The sequence below is a fragment of the Mesoplodon bidens genome (genome assembly GCF_964165515.1).
Source record: "Mesoplodon bidens genome assembly, chromosome: 13".
Classification (NCBI taxonomy): Eukaryota; Metazoa; Chordata; class Mammalia; order Artiodactyla; family Ziphiidae; genus Mesoplodon; species Mesoplodon bidens.
The window spans coordinates 10,347,497-10,372,863 of record NC_138169.1 but is presented as its reverse complement, the minus strand read 5'-3'; the positions used below and the strand labels follow the sequence as shown (position 1 = coordinate 10,372,863).

Here is a 25,367-nt window from a genome sequence, read left to right as displayed (position 1 = left end):
TGATAACCATGACCTTCCACAAGACGGGCCTCATGATGGACAGCAGGGGCCACGCTCTACGCCAACACATATCCTCCCTGGGCACTATGTATTATAATTTACAGAACAGTACTTACCCTCGTAAGCCCAACAAGCCTAAAACCAATAAACAGCCTGAGAGGAAAAGACTAGAACGAAATCTGAGAATTCTGACATGATACCAAAACATCATCAAGGTTTACCAATATACAGAATAAAGTTACCTGTGTGATTAATCACCGTTCACTGACTTACTAGAGTGAAGATACATTATTAGACACCATCGGCAAGGGCAGGCATAAAAAAATGAACTTTCTTATTCAAGAAGATTACAGAGATAAGGTAAGGCCAGAAAAGATTAACTATCTGAGCAGCATCAAAAAGAAACTGTTTCAAATCTTTCCAAAAGAAAAAAAGGAAGAGCACGCTGAAAACATATTGCTGCGGGAACTTCGGAATTCCCTGACAGTCCTGTGGTCCTGTAAGACTTGGTGCTTTCACTGCTGAGGGTTCAGGTTCAGTCCCTGGTCAGGATATAACAAATATCCCACAAGCCACTCGGCGCAGCCAGAAAAAACAAAAAACATATTGCTGATTAAAAGCTCTAAACCTTGGAGATCTGGGGGTTGGTGCCTAAAGATTTGAAAAATACAGTGATGTTGCTCCCGGAAGAAAAAAAAAATGCCAAGAGCGATTTATGGAAATACCGCCTACTTAATTAAATATTTTGGCAGGGGGTCAGAGAAACCATCAAAATGGCTTTCAACTGGACAATACTGGCTGTTAACCCAACTCATACATTCCAGCTGAAGGTACAAGAGGTTATAATTACAATACGGCTCCAACTAGAAGCCTGGTTTTGACACCTAGAAATGGATTCCATTTCCCTATCAGGAGGGATATCACTAAAAATCAAACACTCAACCAGGCCAACTGCTTTCCTACAGACCTTAATCTACGCTAATCACTGGGTCAGGTCATTAGATCACATTCAATCAACAACACATCCAAGAAAAAAAAGGTTGGAAAAAAAAATCACCAATTTGTAAAACACCAAGCATTTTGGATTTGTTGATAATAAATCAGGTCTTTGTTTTTAATGAATTTAGTCTGCACTAATTGATAACAAAGCGATGTATGAATGAATCCACTGGGCATGTGCATTATAGGTTTTACATGCTTGTGAGCAAAGACAAATACTTTAGAGGGAAACAAATGAACACAGCAAGGTATTCATGGCTTTAGGGCAGGCTTGGCCAGTTAGCAGAGCAACCCTGGCACTTTGCCTAATCTGAGTCTTTTTCCTAATCTTGTGAATGAAATAGTTAGGTCCACTCTTCTTCTGGGAAGAAATTCTGTCAAACCAAGTGACAACCTTCAATCTCTATCAATCTGTACCTCTAATGTACTGAGGGGTAATATTCCAAAGGCCACATAAACACAGAGTTTGATAAGTGACCCAGTTCTGTGCCAACAATGTTAAAGAAGACTTATTACTAAAGACAGCTACATCACTACCCTTTTCTACTCCTATAGATAATTAAAACCCTTACTTATATAATTTATACCAGCTTCTGTGGGCCAGAGTAATTTCAGACCATTCTTAAGCATTTCTTAATCCCAACACTGAAATTGAAGGAACACGACTCTACTTACAGTTTCGAATGTTACTCCAGTCGATTTTAGAGAAGAAAGGATGACAGCAAAGGCCTTCAAACTTCAGTCTCTCTTTCTGGCCACACAACAAACTTTGGATCAGATCAAGTAATTCACTGCTAACTTTGGGATCATCTGGAAACTTCAAAAACCGCTATTTCAAAAAATAATAATTATTATTATTCCCTTAGCAAATTCAGCTTCTCATGTCTCCAAGTTAAAAAAGTAATTCTCGTATATGCAAGTTTCTTTCTTTCTTTCTTTAAGAAGGAAGTTTTATGCCCTCTTAACTTGGGACCAAAGGCATGTTCCCAAAATAAACAGCCTGTTCATATCAATAGGCCTAGCTCCCTTGCAAGGGTTCAATACCCTTCATAACTTGATCCCTGTACCCTCTCCCATCTCATCTAGCTACACTCCCCACCTCGCTGTTTGCCATCCAACAATAATGAGCTATTTAAAGCTGTCTGAACAAATCACTCTGTCCTCTCTGCCCAGAAGGCCCTCCCCAACCTCAGGCCCTCTTCCCTGCCTACCTCCCGGCCTCCCTCTCCCACCCTATCACTCACTCCCTCCTGCGTGCTCCCCGTGTTCTGCTTTTGCACACACACGGTGTATTTTGATTCCTGTGTGATGATGGAGAAAGAAGGCTGAGAGGGCCTTTCTCCTTCTTGCTCATCACTTCAAACCTGGTACCTAACACCTAACAGTGCCTAGTGCAATTCACTCGTTACTGAATGAATGGATGGAAAGGAAGGAAACAAATGAGCCCCAGGCATCATCTCAGGGGAAACTTTAACTCAGGAGTAGACTCGGGAATAACAAATAATGTATGTATGTATTAAGCATACAAAAAGTGTACTATACATAGAAAAATATGCATTAAGCATCCCAGGAAGAAATTGGATGATATATAAAAACCTGTGAAATACGTTCTCTTTTTTCCTTTTGGTTGAAACTAAAACATAGATATTCATCATCTCCTTAAGAAATGGGCTTACTATAGTGACAAATACAGTTATTAGAAAATAGGTTTAATTCTACTTTATGTATCTATTACTGTATTTCTAATCCATGTCTTTGACTTTTACTACCATATTTGACAGCCAGCAGTACTAAGAAGCAGTATAGCATATAAGAACATGGATTTCAAAGCCAGACTGCCTGTGCTATTTTGGGCAAGTTACTTAACCACTCTGTGCTTTGGCTTTCTCATCTGTAAAATGAAAATAATAATGTCATCTACCTCACAGGATTGTTTGAGGATTAGCCAAGTTAATGAACTAGATTTCACAAATTTTAAGACTCCCATTTTATTCACATTTGACAACACTGAAATCAATGAAATATCCTAGATTAATGGGCAGCAGTTTTTCTTTTTTAATGGTACATAAAATGATGGCATAAGCTTAGAATTACTGGCAGCTGAGAGTCAATATAATACAATTAATAAAGCATTTAGAATTGCTTTTGGCGTAAAGTGCTATTTAAAGTAGTTGTTGTTGTTATTATCCAGAACTGCTGGTTTACATTATAAACTTTCATCCCCACAATTTTAGATGACTTTTCTCAATATTACTTCAAAATCTAATAATGGCTCTTTACCTGGAAATTCATGATGTTATTGAAGGTTCTGGCTGAGGTTCCCTCAGTGAATGGGGACCTTCCATAAACCATCTCATAAGCGATAACTCCCACCGACCACCAATCACAGTCTAGGCCATAGGCACCTTTTCCGTCCCCATTCATGACGGTCAGCACTTCAGGGGCCATGTAATCTAGGGTCCCAACTGGGAGTTGGGCATTCACCTGGAAACCCATAAATAAAATGAACACAGCAAATTTTCAATTATCCTCAAATGGATTGCCAACAGACGCAATTCAGACATCAGCTGATTTGCCACTGATTATTATTCTCCCAGGCACTTGAACTTTCTGTCAAGTGGCACAGCATCAGGAAAAGCAAATGATTCACTAACTTTAAAAAAAAAAAAAAAAAAAAAAAAGCACATAATATAATCCAAAGGCAAAGGGCCCAGGGTTGTTGATGATATGTATGTTTAGTTACACAAATGAGAGTTGGGTATATACCTGCAAGGGAAGATGTCGTCCCTGATACATCTTACTGATATGACAGAACTTCTCTTACTTATGAAAACAGTAAAACGACGACATGTAAAGATGAATCTAAAAGATCTTCCCATTATTGAAAAACTGGCAGCTAGCTGGCAACACAATACTGCAAGCATGTGTTATATCTCACGCTTACATAGTTGGAATCAACATTCCTATTCAGCCCACCCGCAGGGCAAGGCACGATAAATACTTTCCACCAGAGGTCAAATGTTAATGAGTGCATTTTCCTCACCCCCAACTCCCGTTTCTGTGGTTCCCTCCCCACTGTTCAGAGACACAGAGCCCTCCAATCCTATGGTACCGAAGCACCTGACCTTGACGAAGAAATATCAGGACAATGTAGGAGGTCTTTTTATAAAGCGAATATATTCCACTTAAAGAACTGTCCTTATTTCTGAGAATTTGTCCTTCTGACTGGTTTAGTGTTTAAACATACTTTGTTTCTTGAAATGACACAGATGAAAAGGGTATGTTTTCTGCCCCTCACCCCGACTCCTTCCTAGGCAACCTAGTAAGCTGGCAAACTTTTGGTCTTCAAAATTGTCTTGAAGTTTTATTGAATCATGAAATTTGAAGTCTAAGGATCACCTCTCTAACCTTATTCCCCATCAAAACAGAGAGGGCCTGTTAGTCACATATTGGGTTGACCAGTTGTCCAATAACCCTACATCTAAAAAGGGTTCTCTCACAGCAGCAGCTACATGGTGCAGAAGAACTCTCTCCCTATTAAAGGGTGTTAATTGCCCCTGAGTGAGCTGAGAGATTTTATAGGTATGGCCACATACCTTTAAGGCTGGGCTTTATATCAAGAAAGCCAACTTGCTTTGCTTTGCTTTGAATGGAGATTGAGAGGAAAGTCAATGTTTAGAGAAGACGCTAAGAGGTCTCCTTTCTCCAGTGATGAAGACCGAAGCTCTTCCAGCCCTAAACTTTAATCTGGTCTGTTCCTCTGCCTCAAAGACCCACTGTTATAGGAAACAAACTCGTTGTCCCTACTCCCTCTCTTTTCACCCCTTCCCTCAGGCCCATCACAGGCTTTTTTCAAACCTTAAACCCAGAAAGCAGTGCGATACTGTTATTCTTGACACCAGTCAGCCATCACTTTGAGCAATAGGGCTTCCACTGCAAACACATGCCTGGGAAAGTTAGATGGTCACGCCACCCAAGAAACCCACAGCCCTGTGCTGAGGGACTAAAGTGAGAAGAAAGAAGAAAATATCTGGTCTAAGACAGGACACCCTAAGCTTGAGGAACTGAGTGTAGCTTAGGTCAAGGGGAGGCCTTGATGTTCGGAAGCCTGAGCCAAGACTTCTATCTTTTACTGTGTGTGTGTTATTGAGCTCAGCACAGAACTGAGATTAATTACAAGATTTTGGGGGGGAAAAATCCTGAATGCTGACAACTAGAAATAAATATCTTTTTTTTTTAATTGGGGTTTCGTTGTTTTACAATATCTTTAAAATATCAAAACAAGAGAGGGAAAACTGTAACATCTTGGTTTGACTAGGTACTGGTAACGCCACTGTATTGTTGATTAAATGCTTACCCTTTATGCCTAATTGTTTTGCAGAACCATTAATACACAATCCTCAAATATTCATCATTTCTATGTATTAGATTTTATTTTATCATCACACTAGATTGTGTGGGGATATTCAGTTCTCCTGAATATCCTTAGGAGATGGCAGCTCCCAGGGCTTGGTCACTTATTCACAACCAAAGAGTTGAAAGGAAGTTGACTGGGTCATGTTTATCAGTATGACCCAGCAAAAGGTATAAACTGTCAATGCCTCATGTTCAAACTAATGGTTAGACTTTCCAAAGAGTCGGATAACTCCACAACTGTTTTTGCCCCGTAACAGGTATGTGATTATACACATTTATGTCCAACAATTTTGTAAATTTCCAAAATTAAAAAAAAAAATCCCCTAGCTTGCTTTCTGTACCTCTCCTACCACAGTAATTAATATCAATTAACAAAGACTTTTAATGAAAATTAATGGCTCCTAAGTTTCCATGAGTTACTGACCTCCAAGTACATTAAATCTGTCCAACATGTAATCTGACACATCTTGATAAGGATTTTGCAAGATCTTTTCACTCTCCTCTGGTGGCAATTCACAGCCAGCTAACCTGGGTGAGATATTAAAAGTGGGACCGTGTACTAGGAGTGCAGCCTGCCTGCAGTATAACCATCTGACAAGGCCCCAGTTTTACTGAACTTTAATTTTCCCTGTATTGACAGGGAAGAAAATATACCAGTTCAGGAGGAGACAACAATAATATGACTAGGAGACAGAAGAGTCTGTCACATTTTCGAGAGACAGAGGGTTGAAAAGAAAAGAAAGGAAGGAAGGAGGGGATGAACCCAGCAGATTCTTTTACAAAATTTAGCAGATTCTTTTACAAGCAGAAAGCAGATGGAGAAGAAGGTAAGAAAACCAGTCTTCCTCCTCCCAATCCCCTTCCTGTAAAAATGCTTATACGTAAAACTGTTTCAACCTAACTTTACTCCTCTAGCTGCCCAGGGCATAAACATACACCTGCAGAAGCAGCGGGGAAAAATAGTCTCACTATGTTGTTCCTCTCGTGGAAAAGTAATAAAATCTTTTCACTCCTCCATAAATCTCAGTTTCCAACTGCTAAATGGTAGTGATTATCACTTAACATGCTATATAATGCTCTTTATTTATAATCTCCTTACAACTGTTTTCACAAGGGCCGAGTGAGACAGATTGGAACTGTTAGCTGTTTGCCATTCTCTGAGATTCTAATAAGGTGAAGTGGGTGACATCTCTGCTCAACACCCAAACTTCCAGGCAGTATGGTCCACCTGGAGGAACATAATGAAAATACTCCCAAGCAACATTCTGGCTAAAAAGCTTAAATATAAAGACAATGGAAGATGGGAAACTCAACAGATCTAAGATTCACAAATATCCAAAATACAATGACCATATGTGGCAGGTGGTAGGGAAAAGGATGAATGGATTTCAGGTAACATACAACAATTTCAGCAAGTGTGAACTATATTTTACATAGTATATTTTGAGTACTAAAAAAAAACTTTTAAAACGTACTTTAGACCTATAAAACATTCTATTTAAAGGAAACACGTTTCACCCATCATCACTGATCAAGAATACAAAAAAAAAAAGTATAATTCTATATCCATGCTTGATCTAGATTGCAAATTGTTGATCTTTTATAACAAAAGGGCCTTTGTACTTAAAGCAATGCTAAAAATTCCTTCTCGTCTGCTTGTCACATTCTGGCCCTAAGAGCACAAAGTTCTGGGGAGGCTATTCTCTAAGAGAAAAGGAGCTACAACATTCTCAAGTGAGTAGGACTGAGGGCCATTATCTCCTTGACCATCGAGCGGCAAATAAACCTGAGTGCCTCCAGAGGCTCGCCGCCTGAAGGGAGTGTTGCTACCGCTCGCAGAATTGGAAAGGGCAGTTTGCAGCACTGAAAAATAGAAATTTGAAATGAAGAGGAGTCCTGTCTCTCCACCAAGGGCTCTGAAGAGAGCGATTCCAGATGCAGAGATAGGACCTTACTCTTTATTCCCATTTCTTTACCAAGCAGTGACTCTGGATCATAATGGAGTTTTCTGAGTAGGTTTTCTTATCGCAAACACACATTGCCAGCTCAAATTGATAAGCCTTCTGATGCTTCTCAGTCCACGGCAGAGGTTCTCCACCAGGGGTGATTCTGTCCCCCAGGGAACACTGGGCAATGTCTGGAGACATTTTCGTTGCCACAACCGGAGGGGAGGGTGCCACTGGCATCCAGTGGGTAGAGACCAGGGATGCAGCTAAACATCCTACAATACACAGGACAGCACCCCCCTAACAAAGAATTCGCTAGACCAAAATGTCAGAGGTGTTGACTACATATCTATGCTTCATTTTATTTCTAGATGCCTGATTTTATTAAGGTCATTAATGCAAGGTATAGGTTTTTGAATCCCAGATGATAAAACTTTGCATGATTTAACTTTTTTTCTGTACTTTATTCCACTAAATTCAATACCTAAGTTTTCATGCCTGTTTCTTTCTTTTTTTTTTTTTTTTAATTTTTGTCTGCATTGGGTCCTCGTTGCTGCGCGTGGGCTTTCCCTAGCTGTGGCGAGCGGGGGCTACTCTTGGTTGTGGTGTGAGGGTTTCTCATTGCAGTGGCTTCTCTTGTTGTGGAGCACGGGCTCTCGGCACGCGGGCTTCAGTAGTTGTGGCTCACGGGCTCTAGAGCACAGCTCAGTAGTTGTGGCTCGTGGGCTCTAGAGCGCAGGCTCAGTAGTTGTGGCGCACGGCCTTAGCTGTTCCGCGTCTTGCGGGATCTTCCCGGACCAGGTCTCGAACCCGTGTCCCCTGCACCGGCAGGCGGATTCTTAACCACTGCGTCACCAGGGAAGCCCTCATGCCTGTTTCTGAATTGTACATAATTTTTAAAACATAAAATTCTTTGATACTCTAATTATTAATGTAATGATCAAGTGGAATAGATTATAAGCATATAATCTGAGGGGGGGGGTAAAAAACAACCAATGCTAAGGTAGAAAAACCCTGACCTCAGACAAGGTAAGGAGCCTGTTTTTCCAAGAGCCTGAACCTGAAGGAAGTTATGTCAAGTGGGCCTCAGATCTGCAGAACAGGGAGGCCAAACCCTGGAATACAAAGAGTTAACACAACCCGGATCCTTTTCCTCGCATCAACATAATAATACTCACGTTTCCTCCAAGGAACTTGAGGGAAAAAAAGAAAATTTTATATATTGCCCTTCATAGGACTAAACTCTCAGACCCAGGAGGCATTCTGAAGAGCAGCCACCCCTCACCTCTTAATTTCTGCATTTTAACTAGAACCAGTATTTTCTAGAGGAAGAATAAAAGCCCAAGTTTCTAAGGATTTGTCCAGATCACCAAGTGATTCAGTTGGGAAGTTAGTCTTAAAATCTAAGTCAATTTTTTCTTAGACTTACCATTTTTTGCATAGTCGACCTGAAAATTTACATTTTAGTATGTACCAACTTTATTAGGTTTCTAAATTCTAATTTTCTTTTACTTTGTCATCTTTTTCCTAAAGTACTCTCACTCTTGACCTCAATAGCTACCCTCTTGCCTTCCTATTAGCACATGGAATACAGCTTAATGATTATTAGCATGTGGAATACAGCTTAATTTTTACCAAAGGTCCAGGATTTAGAATCGACATTTTGAGTACTTGGTTCTTAATGCTTAACACTTGGTTCAAATTCTCTGGTGATTACTTTCAATTTCATTGCACAGGAAATAGAGGATTTGAGATAAATAAGGTTACATTTCATCAAAATATTTAAAGTGAAAAAGAAAATGTAACAGAAGACAATCTATTAACAAGCAAGGAAAAAGAAGGGAAAAACAAAATAAGCATTTTCCCATCTTTTAATCCAAAGTATAAGAATGTTCCTAAAAATGTTTTGTAGGGTATTAACAGGTATTTTACATAAAAGGGTACCAGATCAAGTAAGTCTGGAAAATCGCTCTGTGTCCCCATCCCCACCCACCCTGCAGAGAAATCATTTCACACACTGACAGATGAGGGCTCCAGAAGGTCGCTCAACTTTATCCCATGTTTTCCAAACTTATGAGGACCTCAGAACACTTTGTAGTATAAGCTCTATTAAGTTATCTTATTCTATTTTGTTACCATCTTATTTGAGTTCATTTTAGCAGCTGATCCAAAATCCACCAGCTTGATGTGTCCCATTCGGTCAATGAGGATGTTCTCGGGCTTGATGTCTCTGTAAGAAAATCGAGGCCACAAATTAGTGTTATCTTCTCCATGCCAATCATCAAGCAACTGCTCACCTAGGATCCTGCTTCAGCCAAGAATCTTAGTATCTGTGGTTTTGCCATACAGACCTCCCTACTGATGGACATACATAATAAGCATTTTGCAAAACAAATTTAAGTAAAAGAATGAGAGGGAAAGAATAGAAGGGAGGGAGGGGAGAAAGAGAGGGAGGAAGGAGAGGGAAGCAGAGAAGGAAAGGGAACAAAATAAATGCTATTAGGTGGACTATTTCTCCTCGAGACACACATTTTACCTCAGGAGAGCTAAGGCCACAAAAAGCTAGGGGAAGTGCCCAAGGCCATGTGGCTAGTCAATGGAAAAACTGAGACACTCTTCAGGATTTTGCGGTTCCTGGTCTAACCATCATTCCATTCCCACAACATTCTCAGATGCTCGTAAAACACTAGCTGAGTGAAGATGTAAAGAAACCCTTTCCAACTGAGGATGCGGGGGCACACCTTTGTCAAGTACTAACGGGCGAGGTCAGAAGGACAACTACAGGGTCTTCTGTTCCGCCAGGGTATGCTGCCTCCTTGCACAAATCAAGTTCAGTTTTCCTACCACAGCCCCCAGAGAACCCATGCAAGGGTTCCCGGTCTTCTTAGGTGCATTGACAGATCCTACCAGCAAACATGAGAATGTTACAATTTTAGATCTATTTCACGGTTGAATGGGTAAGCTGAAACATCTGCCATTTTGGAAAATTTGCTTTCAGTCAGTTATGGTGAAGATGGGCTAAAAATTGGATGAAGCATTATTCTGATGCTGAAATCATTCACTCTATTTTAGGAACTCTTAGGTGATACAGACAAATCCCCAGTCAACTACCAGAGAGCCTCACTTACCGATGTACATATCCCATCTGATGAACGCTGTGAACAGCCAAGATGAGTTCAGCTAGGTAAAACTGAATCATATTTTCATCTAATTGGTCCTCATATCTGTTCAAAAGTGACAGCAAATCCCCTCCAGGCTGATATTCCATGACCTGTATAGAATGCCAAAGTTATTAATTCTTCATACACCCAAAAAAGGGGGAATGTTCTCAATTAGATCCTCGAATACTGCCTGACATGTTATAATTACAATGTCTCCACAAAGCAATGAAGATGTATGAGACATATGGTAAGTCATATAGGACGAGGTCCCTGCCCTAAGGAAATTACACCCATTACCCAAGAGAATCAATACAATGAAAGATGAATCCTAAATACTATGTGCAATGTTTGCAAGGCAAGCTTGAAAAGTTAAATTAAAAAGTTAAATTAAAGGTACATAGCATAAATGGAAATTCCTGGAGGGCAAGAAACCCTCTTGCATCCTTTCTGCATTTCCCTCAGCACCCAGCAGAATATAGGAGATGGGCAATAAACAGGATATAATCTCTTCCTTAAACAGTCAGTGTGGAAGGCAACCTGACCATCTCTTAAAAATTTTAAGTGTGAACATATACCCTCTGAACCAGTAATTCTGCTTCTGATGATTTATTTTACAGGAACTTACAATAGTTTGTAGATAGACAGATAAAGAGATTCACTGAAGCACTGTTTGTAACATGGGAAAAAGAAACCCTGGAAATCACCCAAATAGCCATCATTAAGAGACTGCTAAAATATGATTTATCTAAACTATGGGACAAGAGGCAGATGTTAAAAATGAATGGACTCGATCTATTCATTCTGCCATGGAAAGCCATCTATGATGATATATAGTGATGCCTTAAAGAGGATACAGTAAAACTTTTTTGTGATTAAAAAAACATATATTACATTTGTTAGTATATACATAAGGGAAAAAAACCTGGAAGAATATAAAGTACAGCCTCAGGGAAAATGTTTGATTAGCAAAAGAAAGTCTTCCACCCCAAGAAACTGAAATCCATCCTCCGTCTGATGATAACCGGGGGTCACATTCCTGAGTCGACACGAGGCTTGGAGGCTCATCTGCCCAAGAGGCTTCAAACCTCAGCCCAGTGACTTCACCTCTCTGCCTCTCAGTTTCGTCCTCTGTAAAATGGGGAGAAGACTGAGTCCCTCACAACGCTGTGCCTGGCGCCCACGAGATCCTCCACTGCCGTTCGAGTCCTTTCCTTTCCCTGAATTCACGGCACCGTCCTCTCCGCTCTGGCTGGGAGAAGATGGGACCCATTTTGACCGTCTTTGCATCCATGTCAACCCCTCCTGTCCTTTGCTCTGATTTCCCATTTTTAAAGTGTGGCTCATAGCCACACTTTAAATGTCTTTTATTTTAAGTTGTCTCAAACCCTTTCTGGAGAGAGGCAAGATTCAAATAAAAGTCTTTAAAAAAAAAAACACTAAATCTCACAAACCACTGCATTCCAGAAGCCAACTCTGGGATGTGAATTCTCTTCATCCTCCTCCAAACTTCTGTTTGCTTTCAGTCCAGAATTAGAAGAAAGTTCTAGTCAAGTAAGATATGGAGCATCTGCACACGTCCCCAGAGACCCCAGGCTGGTCCAGTAAAGACTCTGCCCAGCACCAGGTCAACCCCACACCAGGGACCCTGGGAGGGGCCAATGACTTGCATGCCCTCCCCAAGGGCCCCTCGTCACCTGGCATCTTACACGTAGCAGATACTCAAGCAGATACTGGACAATTTGATCTAAGGTTCCATTTGCACTGCAACTGCTGGAAAAAAAAAATGATTATGAACTAACAAGAACAGCAGCACTGAGAAGGGGTGGCAGCTGAAATGCAGACTTTATTTTCCCCAAAGTCTTGGCAGACGTAAGCTGCTCGTCCCGGTCCTCAAAGAGCCAGCAGAAGGCACCTGGCTGCCTATAGCTCACCCACGTGTCCCAGCCTGGTTCTCCACAGGCCCTGGGTACACGGGTGAATGCTAATTTTTTACGTCTGTTTTAAATATATATTATCATTAAAAAGGTCTTAAATATCCACACACACAAAGAAAATTCGCACATAATAACGGAAGTACTCATGCTTTTAGAACCAAAATGTCTTAAAATATAATAAGAACAATGCATATTTATGATGACACGTTGCAGCTATAAATTTTCTAATCGGGCTCTATTAAAGATGTGAAAAAAATAGAACAGCTTGCGAGTTTAAGGCTGAGAAAGTCAAGCGTGTAGCAACTGCTGGTCACTTTTTTTTTTTTTTTTTTTTTTTTTTTTGCGGTACGCGGGGCTCTCACTGTTGTGGCCTCTCCTGCCGCGGAGCACAGGCTCCGGACGCACAGGCTCAGCGGCCATGGCTCACGGGCCCAGCCGCTCCGCGGCATGTGGGATCTTCCCAGACCGGGGCACGAACCCGTGTTCCCTGCATCACCAGGCGGACTCTCAACCACTGCGCCACCAGGGAAGCCCTGCTGGTCACTTTTAAGAGCTCACGAACGGACCACTATTCAGCACTTAGCGGTGACTCCTGAAGATTCTATCTGTAATGACTAGTGAAAAATAGTTCAGAAAATCAAAGCCATCTCTTCGAAAGGCAAAAAGATACATATTCTCTGCTCCTATTCAGAAGATCCAAATTCCTAAGCTGAAAATCCCCGCCCAAACTAGTTTAGTCTTTTCTACTGGTCAAACAATTTTCCATTTCTTCAAAAGTGCTCATTAATAAGCAACAAAAATGACAACAGCTGCTAGGCAGCATGCTCTACAACATGAGGTCAAGAAAGATGTACTAAATGACAAACCTTCTTATCAAAGAACCTAATCAGACTTGACCCACCAACAAGATTCTAGATTACCATACTGCAAATTCCAACCGTACACCATTAGGAGAATTTAGTTTGGGCAATTACTGGGTAAATTTGGGTACCCCAAGATGTTACCCCATCCCCAAACTATATCACCGGGGTACAGTCACTCATCCTGGGATGAATGGAGCCCAAGGGAAGATAGCTTGTGTGTGGTCAAGCCAAGCTTCATCGATCTTGCTGTTGAGGCTAAAGAAATAATAAAGAACCAGGACTTGGACACTTTCAGAAAACACTTTTGCACTTTCGAAAATGGTACCAAATCAAGAGGCTCCAGAAAAGGGAATCCTTCTACACTGCTGGTGGGAATGTAAGTTGGTGCAGCCACTATGGAAAACAGTAGGAAGGCTCCTCAGAAAACTGAAAATAGAGCTGCCATATGATCCAGCAATCCCACTCCTGGGCATATATCTGGACAAAACTCTAATTCAAAAAGATACATGTACCCCTATGTTCATAGCAACACTATTCACAATAGCCAAGATATGGAAACAAGCTAAATGTCTGTCGACAGATAAATGGACAAAGAAGATGTGGTATATAAATACAATGGAATCCTACTCAGCCATAAAAAAGAACGAAATAATGCCATTTGCAGCAACATGGATGAAACTAGAGATTATCATACCGAGTGAAGTAAGTCAGAAAGAGAAAGACAAATACCACATGATATCACTTATAAGTGGAATCTAAAATGTGACACAAATAAACCTTATCTATGCAACAGAAACAGAATCACAAACATAGAGAACAGACTGGTAGTTGCCGAGGGGGTGGGGGGAAGGATGGAGTGGGAGGTTGGGTGAGCAGATGTAAGCTTTTATATATAGAATGGATAAACAACAAGGTCCTACTGTATGGCACAGGGAACTACATTCAATATCTTATGATAAATCATAATGGAAAAGAATATGAAAAAAAGAATATATATATATGTGTAACTGAATCACTTGGCTGTACAGCAGAAATTAACACAACATTGTAAATCAACTATACTTCATTAAAAAAAAAAAAAAAAAAAGAGGCTCCAAAAGCATCATCAAGTCACAAAGTTTTTCAAGTCTTCATACCAGATGACATGCTGTAAACCAAAGACCGGGGTCAGCAGAACTGATGAACAAATTAGACCAATGTCACCACTGAGGCTGTGCCAGACAGCCTATTCACAGCATTTGGATTTGCCCCCAAAAATGACTCCATGCCTGATTTTTACTATTCACAGATGCCCAGGGAGGCAATGTTTCCCCCAGAAATGTGGCTCCTAACCCAAGAAAACTGGCAAGTCCTCTAGGGCAGAGCTTCTCAAACCTGCCTGTACACCAGAATCACCTGGGGAAGCACTTTTTTTAAATGGATAAAACACATTCATCCACATAAATATGTGAGTGCCTATTATGTGCCAGGCACCATTCCAGATATCAGGAAAATAGCAGGGACTAAAATAGACAAAAATCCCTGCCTTCGTGGAACTATAATTCTAGTAGAATGAAAAAGAAATGGAAAAAAAAAAAAGAATTCAGCAGTATGAAAGGGTAAAGTATGTCTCTTCCTCATCTCAACCATTCAGGGAACTTGCTAAAAACGTGGAGTCCACGGACCAACCCCAGACTTCATGGACAAGCTCCAGGGGTGGGGGTCCAGGAATCTGCATTTTTAAGGAGCTACTGAGGTGATTCTGATGCAGCCAACCTGGAACTTATTTTTTTTTATGTTTTCATTTATTAGTTTCTTTTTTTGTTTGTTTTTGGGTTTTTTTGGCCCACTCTGCATGGCATGCGGGATCTTAGTTCTCCGACCAGGGATGAAAACTGTGCCCCCTGCAGTGGAAGCTTGGAGTCCTAACCATCCTAACCACTGGACCCCCAGGGAGGTCCCCACCCAGCACTTTATTGAGACCCGATGCTGATGAGGCTGTGGAGGCATCATGGGTCCTTACTCCAACTAAATGACACGCTTCTACAGCAGAGGCGCCCCGGTATGAAGCCTGGCTTTAATACACCCCTCACTTCTGCTGCTTACGTTTTTTCCAGTGACTTCCTGGAGTCATTCTGCGTATCAAGACAAGATCACTGGCAATAAAGGGCTGGAACATAACCAGTCCATGAGCACTGAAGCTACGATCCTGCATCCTTGCAAGGACGGGAGATGTCCCTGCAGGCCACCCCAAGAGTGATCACCAAGGCATGGTAATCAGAGACCAGGGAGATGAAAAGACGGAAAACAGCCCTACAGTGAAACAGCCCTGAACAATGTGACAACCCTGCAGATGGCAGAGAAAGCACAGCAGCTCACAGACCAGCCTGGCTTGGAGCTATAATGGACTTGCTCTCTTAAAGCAAAGACGGTTCGGCCAACAGAGACAGACCCTTCTGATGGCAGCAGCTGCAGATGCTAATTAAAGGGCAAATCTTACATGTGCTCGGTTTGGAAGAAGCAGCAGCTTCTCTGCTGGTGTTTGCATCTATACCCCGAGTGCTGGGATGGCAATTCCCACCAGTTGTGTTGTGTCTGGAACAAAGGATAAACGTGTGTATTTGTTGTGTGCGCGCGCATGCACATACACACGCATGCTTGCATGTATGTGTGTGCATATCAGGGTAGATATGCAATAGCTCTTTAGCATTCTATCCCAATTTGCATACCGGTGTCATCAGAGGCATACCGTGCTGGCCACATCTTAGAAACGTGTCCTTGAAATGCCTGCACTACAATCAGCATGACTGAAAGTGCCATGAAAATGTAAGGATGCTACTGGCATCATTACCCGCCCTGCCCAGTGTTCCTGATCTTTGGCACGGGGGAGGAGGGAATGGATACTCCAAGCAGAGTGGCCCCTGGCACAAACCCTAAATTATTCTCTTTGAAGGGCAAGGTGACCAAGAGAAAAAGAGAGAACGCCCTTTATTTCAGAAAATACGCATCCCAGCCTGAGTCATCCTTCTATTCAAAAAATTCCTCATTGAGCATCAAATCATCCAGAGTCTTGGCAAGAAATAGCCACTCAAACTAGGTAACTGAGGGGCTTCCCTGGTGGCGCAGTGGTTGAGAGTCTGCCTGCCAATGCAGGGGACATGGGTTCGTGCCCGGGTCTGGGAGGATCCCACATGCCACAGAGCGGCTGGGCCCATGAGCCATGGCCGCTGAGCCTGCGCGTCCGGAGCCTGTGCTTCGCAACGGGAGAGGCCACAACAGTGAGAGGCCCGCGTACCACAAAAACAAAAACAAACAAACAAAAAAAACTAGGTAACTGAGGACATTAATTGAGGAAAAGGCTATTAGTAAAGGTGTGGGTGAGGTTAAAGGAAATGAACATGGGATGCTGAGGCACCCCGGGACTAGTAACAGCAGGGGAGTAGGTACCATTCGTTGGCCTGAGAGGGCAAGGAAAGGGGTCTCAGGTGTGTACACTATGACTGAAGAAACAGAAGCAAGAAGCAGTAACCAGAAACTAGCTACGGCTACAGGACAATGGTTCTCCAAGTGGGGTCTCCAGACCAGCAACAGCAGCCTCACCTGGGAACTGGTCAGAAATGCAAATTCCTGGGCCCCACCTCCACCCCCACTGGATCAGCAACTCTGAAGGTGGGCCAGGCAAACCGGGACACTGTAGGAAAACTGTAGCCCCAAAAACAGTGGGACTCTAAATGCACTCACTGGAGGGGGACTTCCCTGGTGGTACCGTGGGTAAGACACCGCACTCCCAATGCAGTGGGCCCAGGTTTGATCCCTCGTCAGGGAAATAGATCCTGAATGCATGCCACAACTAAGAGTCTGCATGCCGCAACTAAGAAGCCCACACGCCACAACGAAGATCCCGCATGCCGCAACTAAGACTGGCACAGCCAAAATACATAAATAAATATTTTTAAACAAATAAGTAAATAAATGCACTCACTTGAAATATGCCTCAAAAGACCAACACAAAAAACAACTACTTCGGGCTTCCCTGGTGGCGCAGTGGTTGAGAGTCCGCCTTCCGATGCAGGGGACACGGGTTCGTGCCCCGGTCCGGGAAGATCCCACGTGCCGTGAAGCGGCTGGGCCCGTGAGCCATGGCCGCTGAGCCTGTGCATCCGGAGCCTGTGCTCCGCAGCGGGAGAGGCCACAACAGTGAGAGGCCCGCCTACCGCAAAAAAAAAAAAAAAAAAAAAACTACTTCAAAGGCACTGATAATTCAAAGAACCTCCTAAGCCAATAACACACTCAGCAACTGAATTGGAGTCAATAAGACGTATTAATATTTCATTTCACCAATGAGAAAATTGAAGCCGGAAAGGTCAATGACTCCAGAGAGACTAAGCAAGGTACAGGAATAAAACAAGAACCTATATTCTAAGTAACAGCTTCCTTCTGATGGGCAGCTGGCTTGTGAAGCAGCCAACACTGGTGAGTTTTGAGACATGCCTGAAAACTGCATCATCTTACCCAAGAGATCAAAACAGCACGTCTCGCTGTCACAATGATCATAAGCTGCTCTATTTCACTAAAACAAAAAACAATGAAGTTATATTTGTTAACTCTCTCCCACCCTCAACGACAGCAGAGACTGGTGATCACACAGGCCGTGGGGACACTGCCTAGAAAAAGTCCACCTCCAAATGAATCCTACATAGGAAGGGAAGTGTCCATGAAATTGCATGACTGTGGTTGAAAGCAAGACAGGAAAGAGAACCACAGTTGTGTTAGAAACGGTTTTAGATGTGTCAGTATAAAGGTAATAAGGAAGACCACCAGAGGTGGAGCTGGGGGCCTGGCGTCTAACCCCATCTGTTATCTATAAAAGTAGCTGTTTTAACCTCTGTGCCAGGCTCTAACTTATCCCCCAAATATATTCTTCCCTTCTCCCACAGTAATAAGAATGTTAGCTGGATACAGGCCATGCAGCGAGACAGTACAGACATGTACACGTGTGACGAAGTTCTGGTCAACAAGATGTGAGAGGAAGTGATGTGTCCCACTTCCACAACATCCTGTGCAGAAGGATTTTGCTTGCTCTGCCTTTCTGCTCTTTTCCCCTTCCAGCCACGTGCAACACAGACATGAAATGGCCCAACTTCAAGCATGTCAAAAAGGACAACATCCTAAAGCACAGGAAGCCACAGGAGGGAATCATCACATATAACAGGGCTGCCCCACCCTGCTGGGGGTCTCTCTGTTACATGACCTTAGGCTATACCTTAACTAATACACCCATGTGTGCAACTGGGGGAAAAGACTTTGGGAGTGAACAGAGGGAAGCTGATGTAAGGTCCCAGAGGGAAAGTAGACTCGTGAGGCAGTAACAGGCGCAGAGCGTGGGTGGACTGAAAAGACCCACAGGATGAGAAGCATCAGCACAAAGCCAGGAAGCTTTAGGAGTCTCACAAAGAATTTAGCTACAATACTACAAGGGGTGAGTTGCAGAACAATGTTTTCTTTGTAGAGATCAGCTCCTTCATGGAAGGACCCTGGGGAAGGCATCTGTTAAACAGAATTGAACAGATTTCATCATGAACCAGATCAACAAAGTACTACTTCCGTGGGCCACCTGCTAGAATACACGACTCGCCTTGTTATATGGAACCAGACGTGGACGGACTTTGCTATGATTTTCTGTAGCAAAAACTGGAAAGCCACACTCATTGGTGTGCAACTACGAATGGGCAATTTTTAACCATCAAAAAACTCAAAAGGATCCTGGGCTTCCCTGGTGGCGCAGTGGTTGAGAGTCCACCTGCCGATGCAGGGGACAGGGGTTCGTGCCCCGGTCCGGGAAGATCCCACATGCCGCGGAGCGGCTGAGCCCGTGAGCCATGGCCACTGGGCCTGCGCATCCGGAGCCTGTGCTCTGCGACAGGAGAGGCCGCAGCAGTGAGAGGCCCGCATACCACAAAAAAAAAAAAAAAAAAAATCTCACTGGGTCTGCCTTCAATTACATACTTGGAGAGCAAAACTCACACTATTAACGTAATACAATTTCCATAATACCTTGAGTACATTTGTATGTAAATCAAATTTCTATGAAATTAATCACACATTCATCCAATAAATACGTCTTAAGCAATAACCTGGGGAAGCTCTACTGGAAGCAAGGAAGCAATCATCGCTCTCCTGGTGGAGAGAGTAGCCTGGTGGAGGCAACCGCCCCCCATTCACCAAGAGCAAGTACAGCAGAAGGGAGCCCCTCCCACGGCAGAAGATCCGGGAAGGGTTTCTGGAGAAAGTCACATGTGTCCCAAGCCCAGAAGGAGAAATGAGAGTTAGTCAGGTAAACGTGGAAAGAGGGGAGAGTGCGGAGAAAGGTCAGAGGCAAGTTCAAAGAACCAAAGGAAGCTCAGGGTGAATGTAAAGTGAAAGGAGAGAGATGTGAGCATTGAGGCTGGACGCATCTGAGGAAAAGGCCTTGTAAACCACACGGAAGAGTCTGGACTTCATCCAGGGGGCAGCAGGGAGTCTTGAAGGGTTTTAACAGCGCGATGGCTTGGCTGCAGTGTGGAGAAGACCTGGGGGAAGAGCAAGACAGATGGCAGGGAGAACACTTAGGAGGTTGTTGCAGGAATGCGGGCAAAGGAAGATGGCGGCCTGGACTCCCACAGTAAAAACAGCACTGGAGACAAGAGATTGCGTCAAGAAATACACAGGAAATGGAATCCTATTTTTTTCATTGATTTTTTAAAATTTTATTTATTTTTAACTGAAGTATAGTTGATTTACAGTGATTCAGGTATACAATGGGGTGATTCAGTTCATATATATATATATATATATATATATATATATATATATATATATGTTCTTTTTCAGATTCTTTTCCATTGTAGGTTATTACAAGATATTGAATATAGTTCCCTGTGCTATACAATAGGTCCTCGTTGTTTATTTTATACATAGTATTGTGTATCTGTTAATCCTAAATTCCCAATTTATCCCTCCTCCCCTTTCCCCTTTGGTAACCATAACTTTGTTTTCTAAGTTCATGAGTCTATTTCTGTTTTGTAAATAAGTTCATTTGTACCATTTTTTTAGATTCCACATATAAGCGATATCATATGGTATTTGTCTTTCTCTGTCTGACTTACTGCACTTAGTGTGACAATCTCTAGGTCCATCCATGTTGCTGCAAGTGGAATTATTTCATTCTTTTTTATGGCTGAGTAATATTCCATTGTACATATGTACTCCATCTTCTTTATCCATACCTCTGTCAGTGGACATTAAGGTTGCTTCCATGTCCTGGTTATTGTAAATAGTGCTGCTATGTCATTGATTTTAAATGTATCTTTGGGGACTTCCCTGGTGGTGCAGTGGTTAAGAATCCACCTGCCAATGCAGGGGACACGGGTTCTATCCCCAGTCCAGGAAGATCCCACATACCGCGGAGCAACTAAGCCCATACGCCACAACTACTGAGCCTACACCCTAGAGCCCACGAGCCACTACTGAGCCTGTGTACCACAACTACTGAGCCCACGTGCTGCAACTACTGAAGCCCGCGTGCCTAGAGCCCGTGCTCCGCAACAAGAGACGACACTGCAACGAGAAGCCCGAGCACCACAACGAAGAGCAGCCCCCGCTCACTGCAACTAGAGAAAGCCCACACGCAGTAACAAAGACCCAACGCAGCCAAAAATAAAATCAATCGTATTAAAAATAAAGAAAGAAAGAATATATCTTCAATTAAACAACAATTGCATTACAAATTAATGTTTAACTGCCAGGGGAGTTTACTACGATTTGTATGTTTCCCCAAACCTCAAAGGTTTAACGATCTAAAGGCACAGTGGAATTTCAGTACGTTATAACACAAATACAGATGTACAGTGCCCTTATCTTGCCACAGGCAGAATGTGTCTCCAGATTCAGAAATGTTCAGATTTTAGGACAGCACAATGTTGCATATGCTTTGTATTATGCAACACCCTCAGGTAGGGCCTGGGACATCACCCTGTAATCAAACATATTCATAACCTGCAGCAAAATGAACAGTCACTCTAAAGGGAATGAATAAGAGTTCGGGTCAGGTTTTGCTACAGAGCTCAAGTCAGGTCTTGCTGCCAAATAAGTAATAAAATAACTTGAGGTTTTCCAGAGTACTGGGTATTTCAGAATTGCAGACAAGAGACGGTGGATCTATCATCATACCTTAATTCCTATGCTAAGTTTGGATTTTTCATATGAAAACGGTACCCTTAGCAAGCATTTTACTCCAAAGTACCGGAAAAGAGAATGCAGACAAGGAAATAATTACAAGACCCCATTGGTAATACCCAATTGAGCTACTTAAGAAGGGTATAAAAACCTCCTTGCAGCCAGGTATCAAGGTGCTGAGGCAACCAGAATGCAAGAAAACACTCGTTTTGAGAACAGTCCCATTTCCCAAGATGGTGGGTGGAAAAACTGAGAAGACCATCCTAAGCTAAGGATGCCAATGCCAGTGTCAAGATCCAGAGGGAAGCCCCACAGCTCAAAGACCCAAAACAGGAAGCCCCCTGCAGATGGAAGCCTGTCCTAGCAGAGGAATGGCAGATATTCCCAATCTACAAGGTATTCCAGAAAAGTTATATCCAAGCAGAAGTCCACAGTAGTCAAATCCACAATTAAGAAAAAGAAAGAGACAGTTCTTACCACTGTGACGAGGCCAATTGGTATGGATAAAAAGGGTGACACTGAAGAGTTTAAAATTCTCAAAATGCCCAAATATCACCCTCCCAGAGATATGCTTTGAAAACTGTTGAGCAGTGGGGGAAAAAACCCAACTATAATCAACATGAAAAAAACTACGAGTGTTGCTCCTAGGGCCCCAATGATCATCCTCACTGGCCACCCCAGAGACAAGCAGAGGGTGGTTTCCCTGCAGTAACTGAGCAGGAGCTTGCCACTTGGGACTGGACCACTAGCCCTCACTCATCTGAGTTCCTTTACGTAGGACACTCAGAATCTGCCACCACCTCTACCAAAACTGACCATAAGGGTGTGAAAGTCCCAAAGCATCTCAACACTGCTACTTTTATGAAGAAGAAGCTGCATGAGATTGGACAGCAAAAAGGTTGAGCTCTTCAACTCAGAGGAAGAGAACGATAAGATTTCAGAGCAGAGCAAAAGGCAGACCAGAAAACTGTGGAGTCTCGACTCCTGCCAAAAATCAGAGCCCTTCCTAGCTTCAGGATGGCCTGTGTGCTGTGTGGCCTCAAAAACTAACATTATGCTCACACGCTGGTGTTCTACATAATTTGCAGGACTCTAGTTAAAATGTCCAAAACAACAACAACAAACAGCGAGCCTGCTGTGTCAAGGTAACTGCTTTTCTGAAGGCTAATGAATAAATCTGTTAATACACCCAAATACAAGGCACTCCACAAGACACAGAGAGCACAAGACGAATATTATGTATACAGCAAATGTCCTGGAACACCAGTGAGCCTAGAAACACACCAAGGTCATTAGTAAAGGAAAGGGTTCCAAGCCCCAGGTGTCAAGGAAGGAAAGCTTCCAAGACAATATTCAAGGAAAGGAAGTTTCAGGACACAGAGACCACAGGTGTGTTGTTGATTCTGAAGGAGCACTTGGTCAGCGCAAGGCCGGTCTCCCAGTGCATCTGTGTGAGAATGTCCTTGCTCAGAAGGCTGGGTAGGGCCAGGGACCAAGGCAAATAAACTGTTTATTCCAGGTCAGAAATAAAGGTGGTAAAGTCCCCCCAAAATGCCCAGTGGAGGCTGAAGACAAATAGGAATCCGTCTCTCTCTTACCCTTTTCTCTGACGTGAGCTTTACAAAAGTTTATCTCCATTCAATGTAATAGGATAGTCTTGTTTTAAGGGCTGAATCAAGAACAAAAATTGTTTTTAGGATACCTTTTTAATTTTAGGAATCTAAACCCCCAAGAACCTAAACAAGGCCCCAAAATGAATGTTAGCATTCTGTAAGCTATGCTACATGCATATCAGGAAAAACCATGGCATTGTTTGAAAGAATGAGGCAGATCTGCATGTAGTGACGTGGAAAGATGTCAGGGACAAATTGTTCAAGGCAAAAAGCAAGCTGAAGAGCAAAGCAGACAGTAATATACCATTTTTGTAAAACAAACTATATACATGTGTTACACGCATAGACATAGAAATATTTTTCCACAAGGCATGGTTAAGGGCCAGAAAGAACATACATAACCATTAACATTTGTTTCCTTGGGGAAAGGGATTAGAAAGAAAGGTAGAGCATGTTCCCTTCTATTTCATACATTTCTGCAGCATTTTCATCTTCTTATAATAACTATGCAGTATCTCAATTTTTAAAATTTAAAGCAAGATTCTGTTAAAGGAAATAGCAGAGTATTCCCAAATAAATGACTTCTCCTTATTGCTCTTTGAGCCACAGCTACAATATCCAGCAGTAAATGAGGCTCTTTCTAAATGGGTTAGTTCTTCATATTTAAGACAAGAAGAACAGGAAGACACCTGAAAGTCAGGAAAGCATGAGAAAGAATGAGAGGTGTTGTGGGCCATGTGGGCAAGAACCACACTGAATTCCACAGCTGTACTATCTGATTATCACAACACCAGACTAATTCTAGAGAGATGGAAAGACTCACCAGATAAAGATTATTTTTGTCCTGAAAGGCATACTGTAATGGGGGGATCCAAGGGCTGGTGCTCTGAGATAATATGTTCTGTTCTTCCTCAAAATATGAAACCTAGGGGGAAAAGAAACTGTTAGACAATTATAAAGAACTAAGTGTGATGGGGAAAATGCCCTTTGCTTAAACCGATAATTCTAGTTTTGTTTTTTCTAAAAAAGCCATCACTTAGCCCAACATTCCACACATCTCATTCTTCTGCCTACTTTGCTCACCATTTTTGCCAGATCCATGTGTGTCCAATTATTTACTTAACGTCTTTCTTTAAAGTCAGCTCACTACTTTTAAATCTAAATCTCTTTCTCTTTACCTTCCCTTCCTGAGCAATTCAGTCCTAAAGCCATCAGATGGAGAAGAACCACCAGGTAAGCATCCATGACAGGTGGCAGGGAGAGCCACGGTGGCCCAGAACAGGGCGACTGGTCCAAGCAGGGTGAGGAAGGTCATCACGTGTAGGGGTGGCCTAGAGCATCCGAACCTACCAAGGGGAGGGGGCAGCAGCAAACACAGTAGATTGGATGGACACAGGTGCATAAAAGAAGTAAAAAACATTCAGGGTGATATCAGAGGAGAGAGTTACAAACATGCGAAGTGTGAAAATTACAATGAACCTTGTGAAGCTGGATTGGACTTGGAAGTGTCGATGTGAACACATGGTTTTCAACATATAGAGATAGATACAGAAATAAACAGAGATGTAAGTGTGTGTGTGTGTGTGTGTGTCTGTGTGTGTGAAGGCAGGTATACTGCATACATGTACATGTATTCCCTGGCTTTGTCCACTGAAAGGCGTCTGGGAGCAATGACATCCCAATAGCAATCAGAACACCTAGTGCCCAGATCGTGGCCTCTAAATACCATTTTCCACTTAAAAACAAAAACAAAACAAAACAAAACAGAGGTCCTTGGAGAAATGACTGATTGCAGGTCTGGGGCAGGTAAAGTAAAAGTGTAAGAGCCTGAACATCTTGCTGTATCAGAAAGCAACACAGAACTCAAAGATGGGGAATATGTCAAAAGGACACAAAAGCCAACCTGAAGAGATTCTTTTTTTTTTAATTTAATTTAATTTATTTTCTATACAGCAGGTTCTTATTAGTTATCTATTTTATACATATTCATGTATACATGTCAATCCCAATCTCCCAATTCATCCCACCCCACCCCCACTTTCCCCCTGTGGTGTCCATACATTTGTTCTCTACATCTGTGTCTCTATTTCTGCCTTGCAAACCAGTTCATCAGAGCCATTTTTCTAGATTCCACATATATGCGCTAATATAGGATATTTGTTTTTCTCTTTCTGACTTACTTCACTCTGTATGACAGTCTCTAGGTCCATCCGAGTCTCTACAAATGACCCAATTTTGTTCC

General features: G+C 42.4%; 1 protein-coding gene across 1 annotated transcript in view; it reads right to left on the bottom strand.

Moving 5' to 3' along the window:
• CIT (citron rho-interacting serine/threonine kinase) overlaps positions 1 to 25,367 on the bottom strand; it is a 173,404-nt gene that overhangs the window by 128,741 nt on the left and 19,296 nt on the right. The window contains exons 5-9 of the mRNA XM_081252505.1: positions 23,949 to 24,050; positions 10,490 to 10,632; positions 9,498 to 9,591; positions 3,280 to 3,483; positions 1,675 to 1,828 (exon numbers count right to left, since the gene is read on the bottom strand). Of these exons, the coding sequence (XP_081108631.1) occupies positions 1,675 to 1,828; positions 3,280 to 3,483; positions 9,498 to 9,591; positions 10,490 to 10,632; positions 23,949 to 24,050 (697 nt within the window). The remainder of the gene's footprint in view (positions 1 to 1,674; positions 1,829 to 3,279; positions 3,484 to 9,497; positions 9,592 to 10,489; positions 10,633 to 23,948; positions 24,051 to 25,367) is intronic.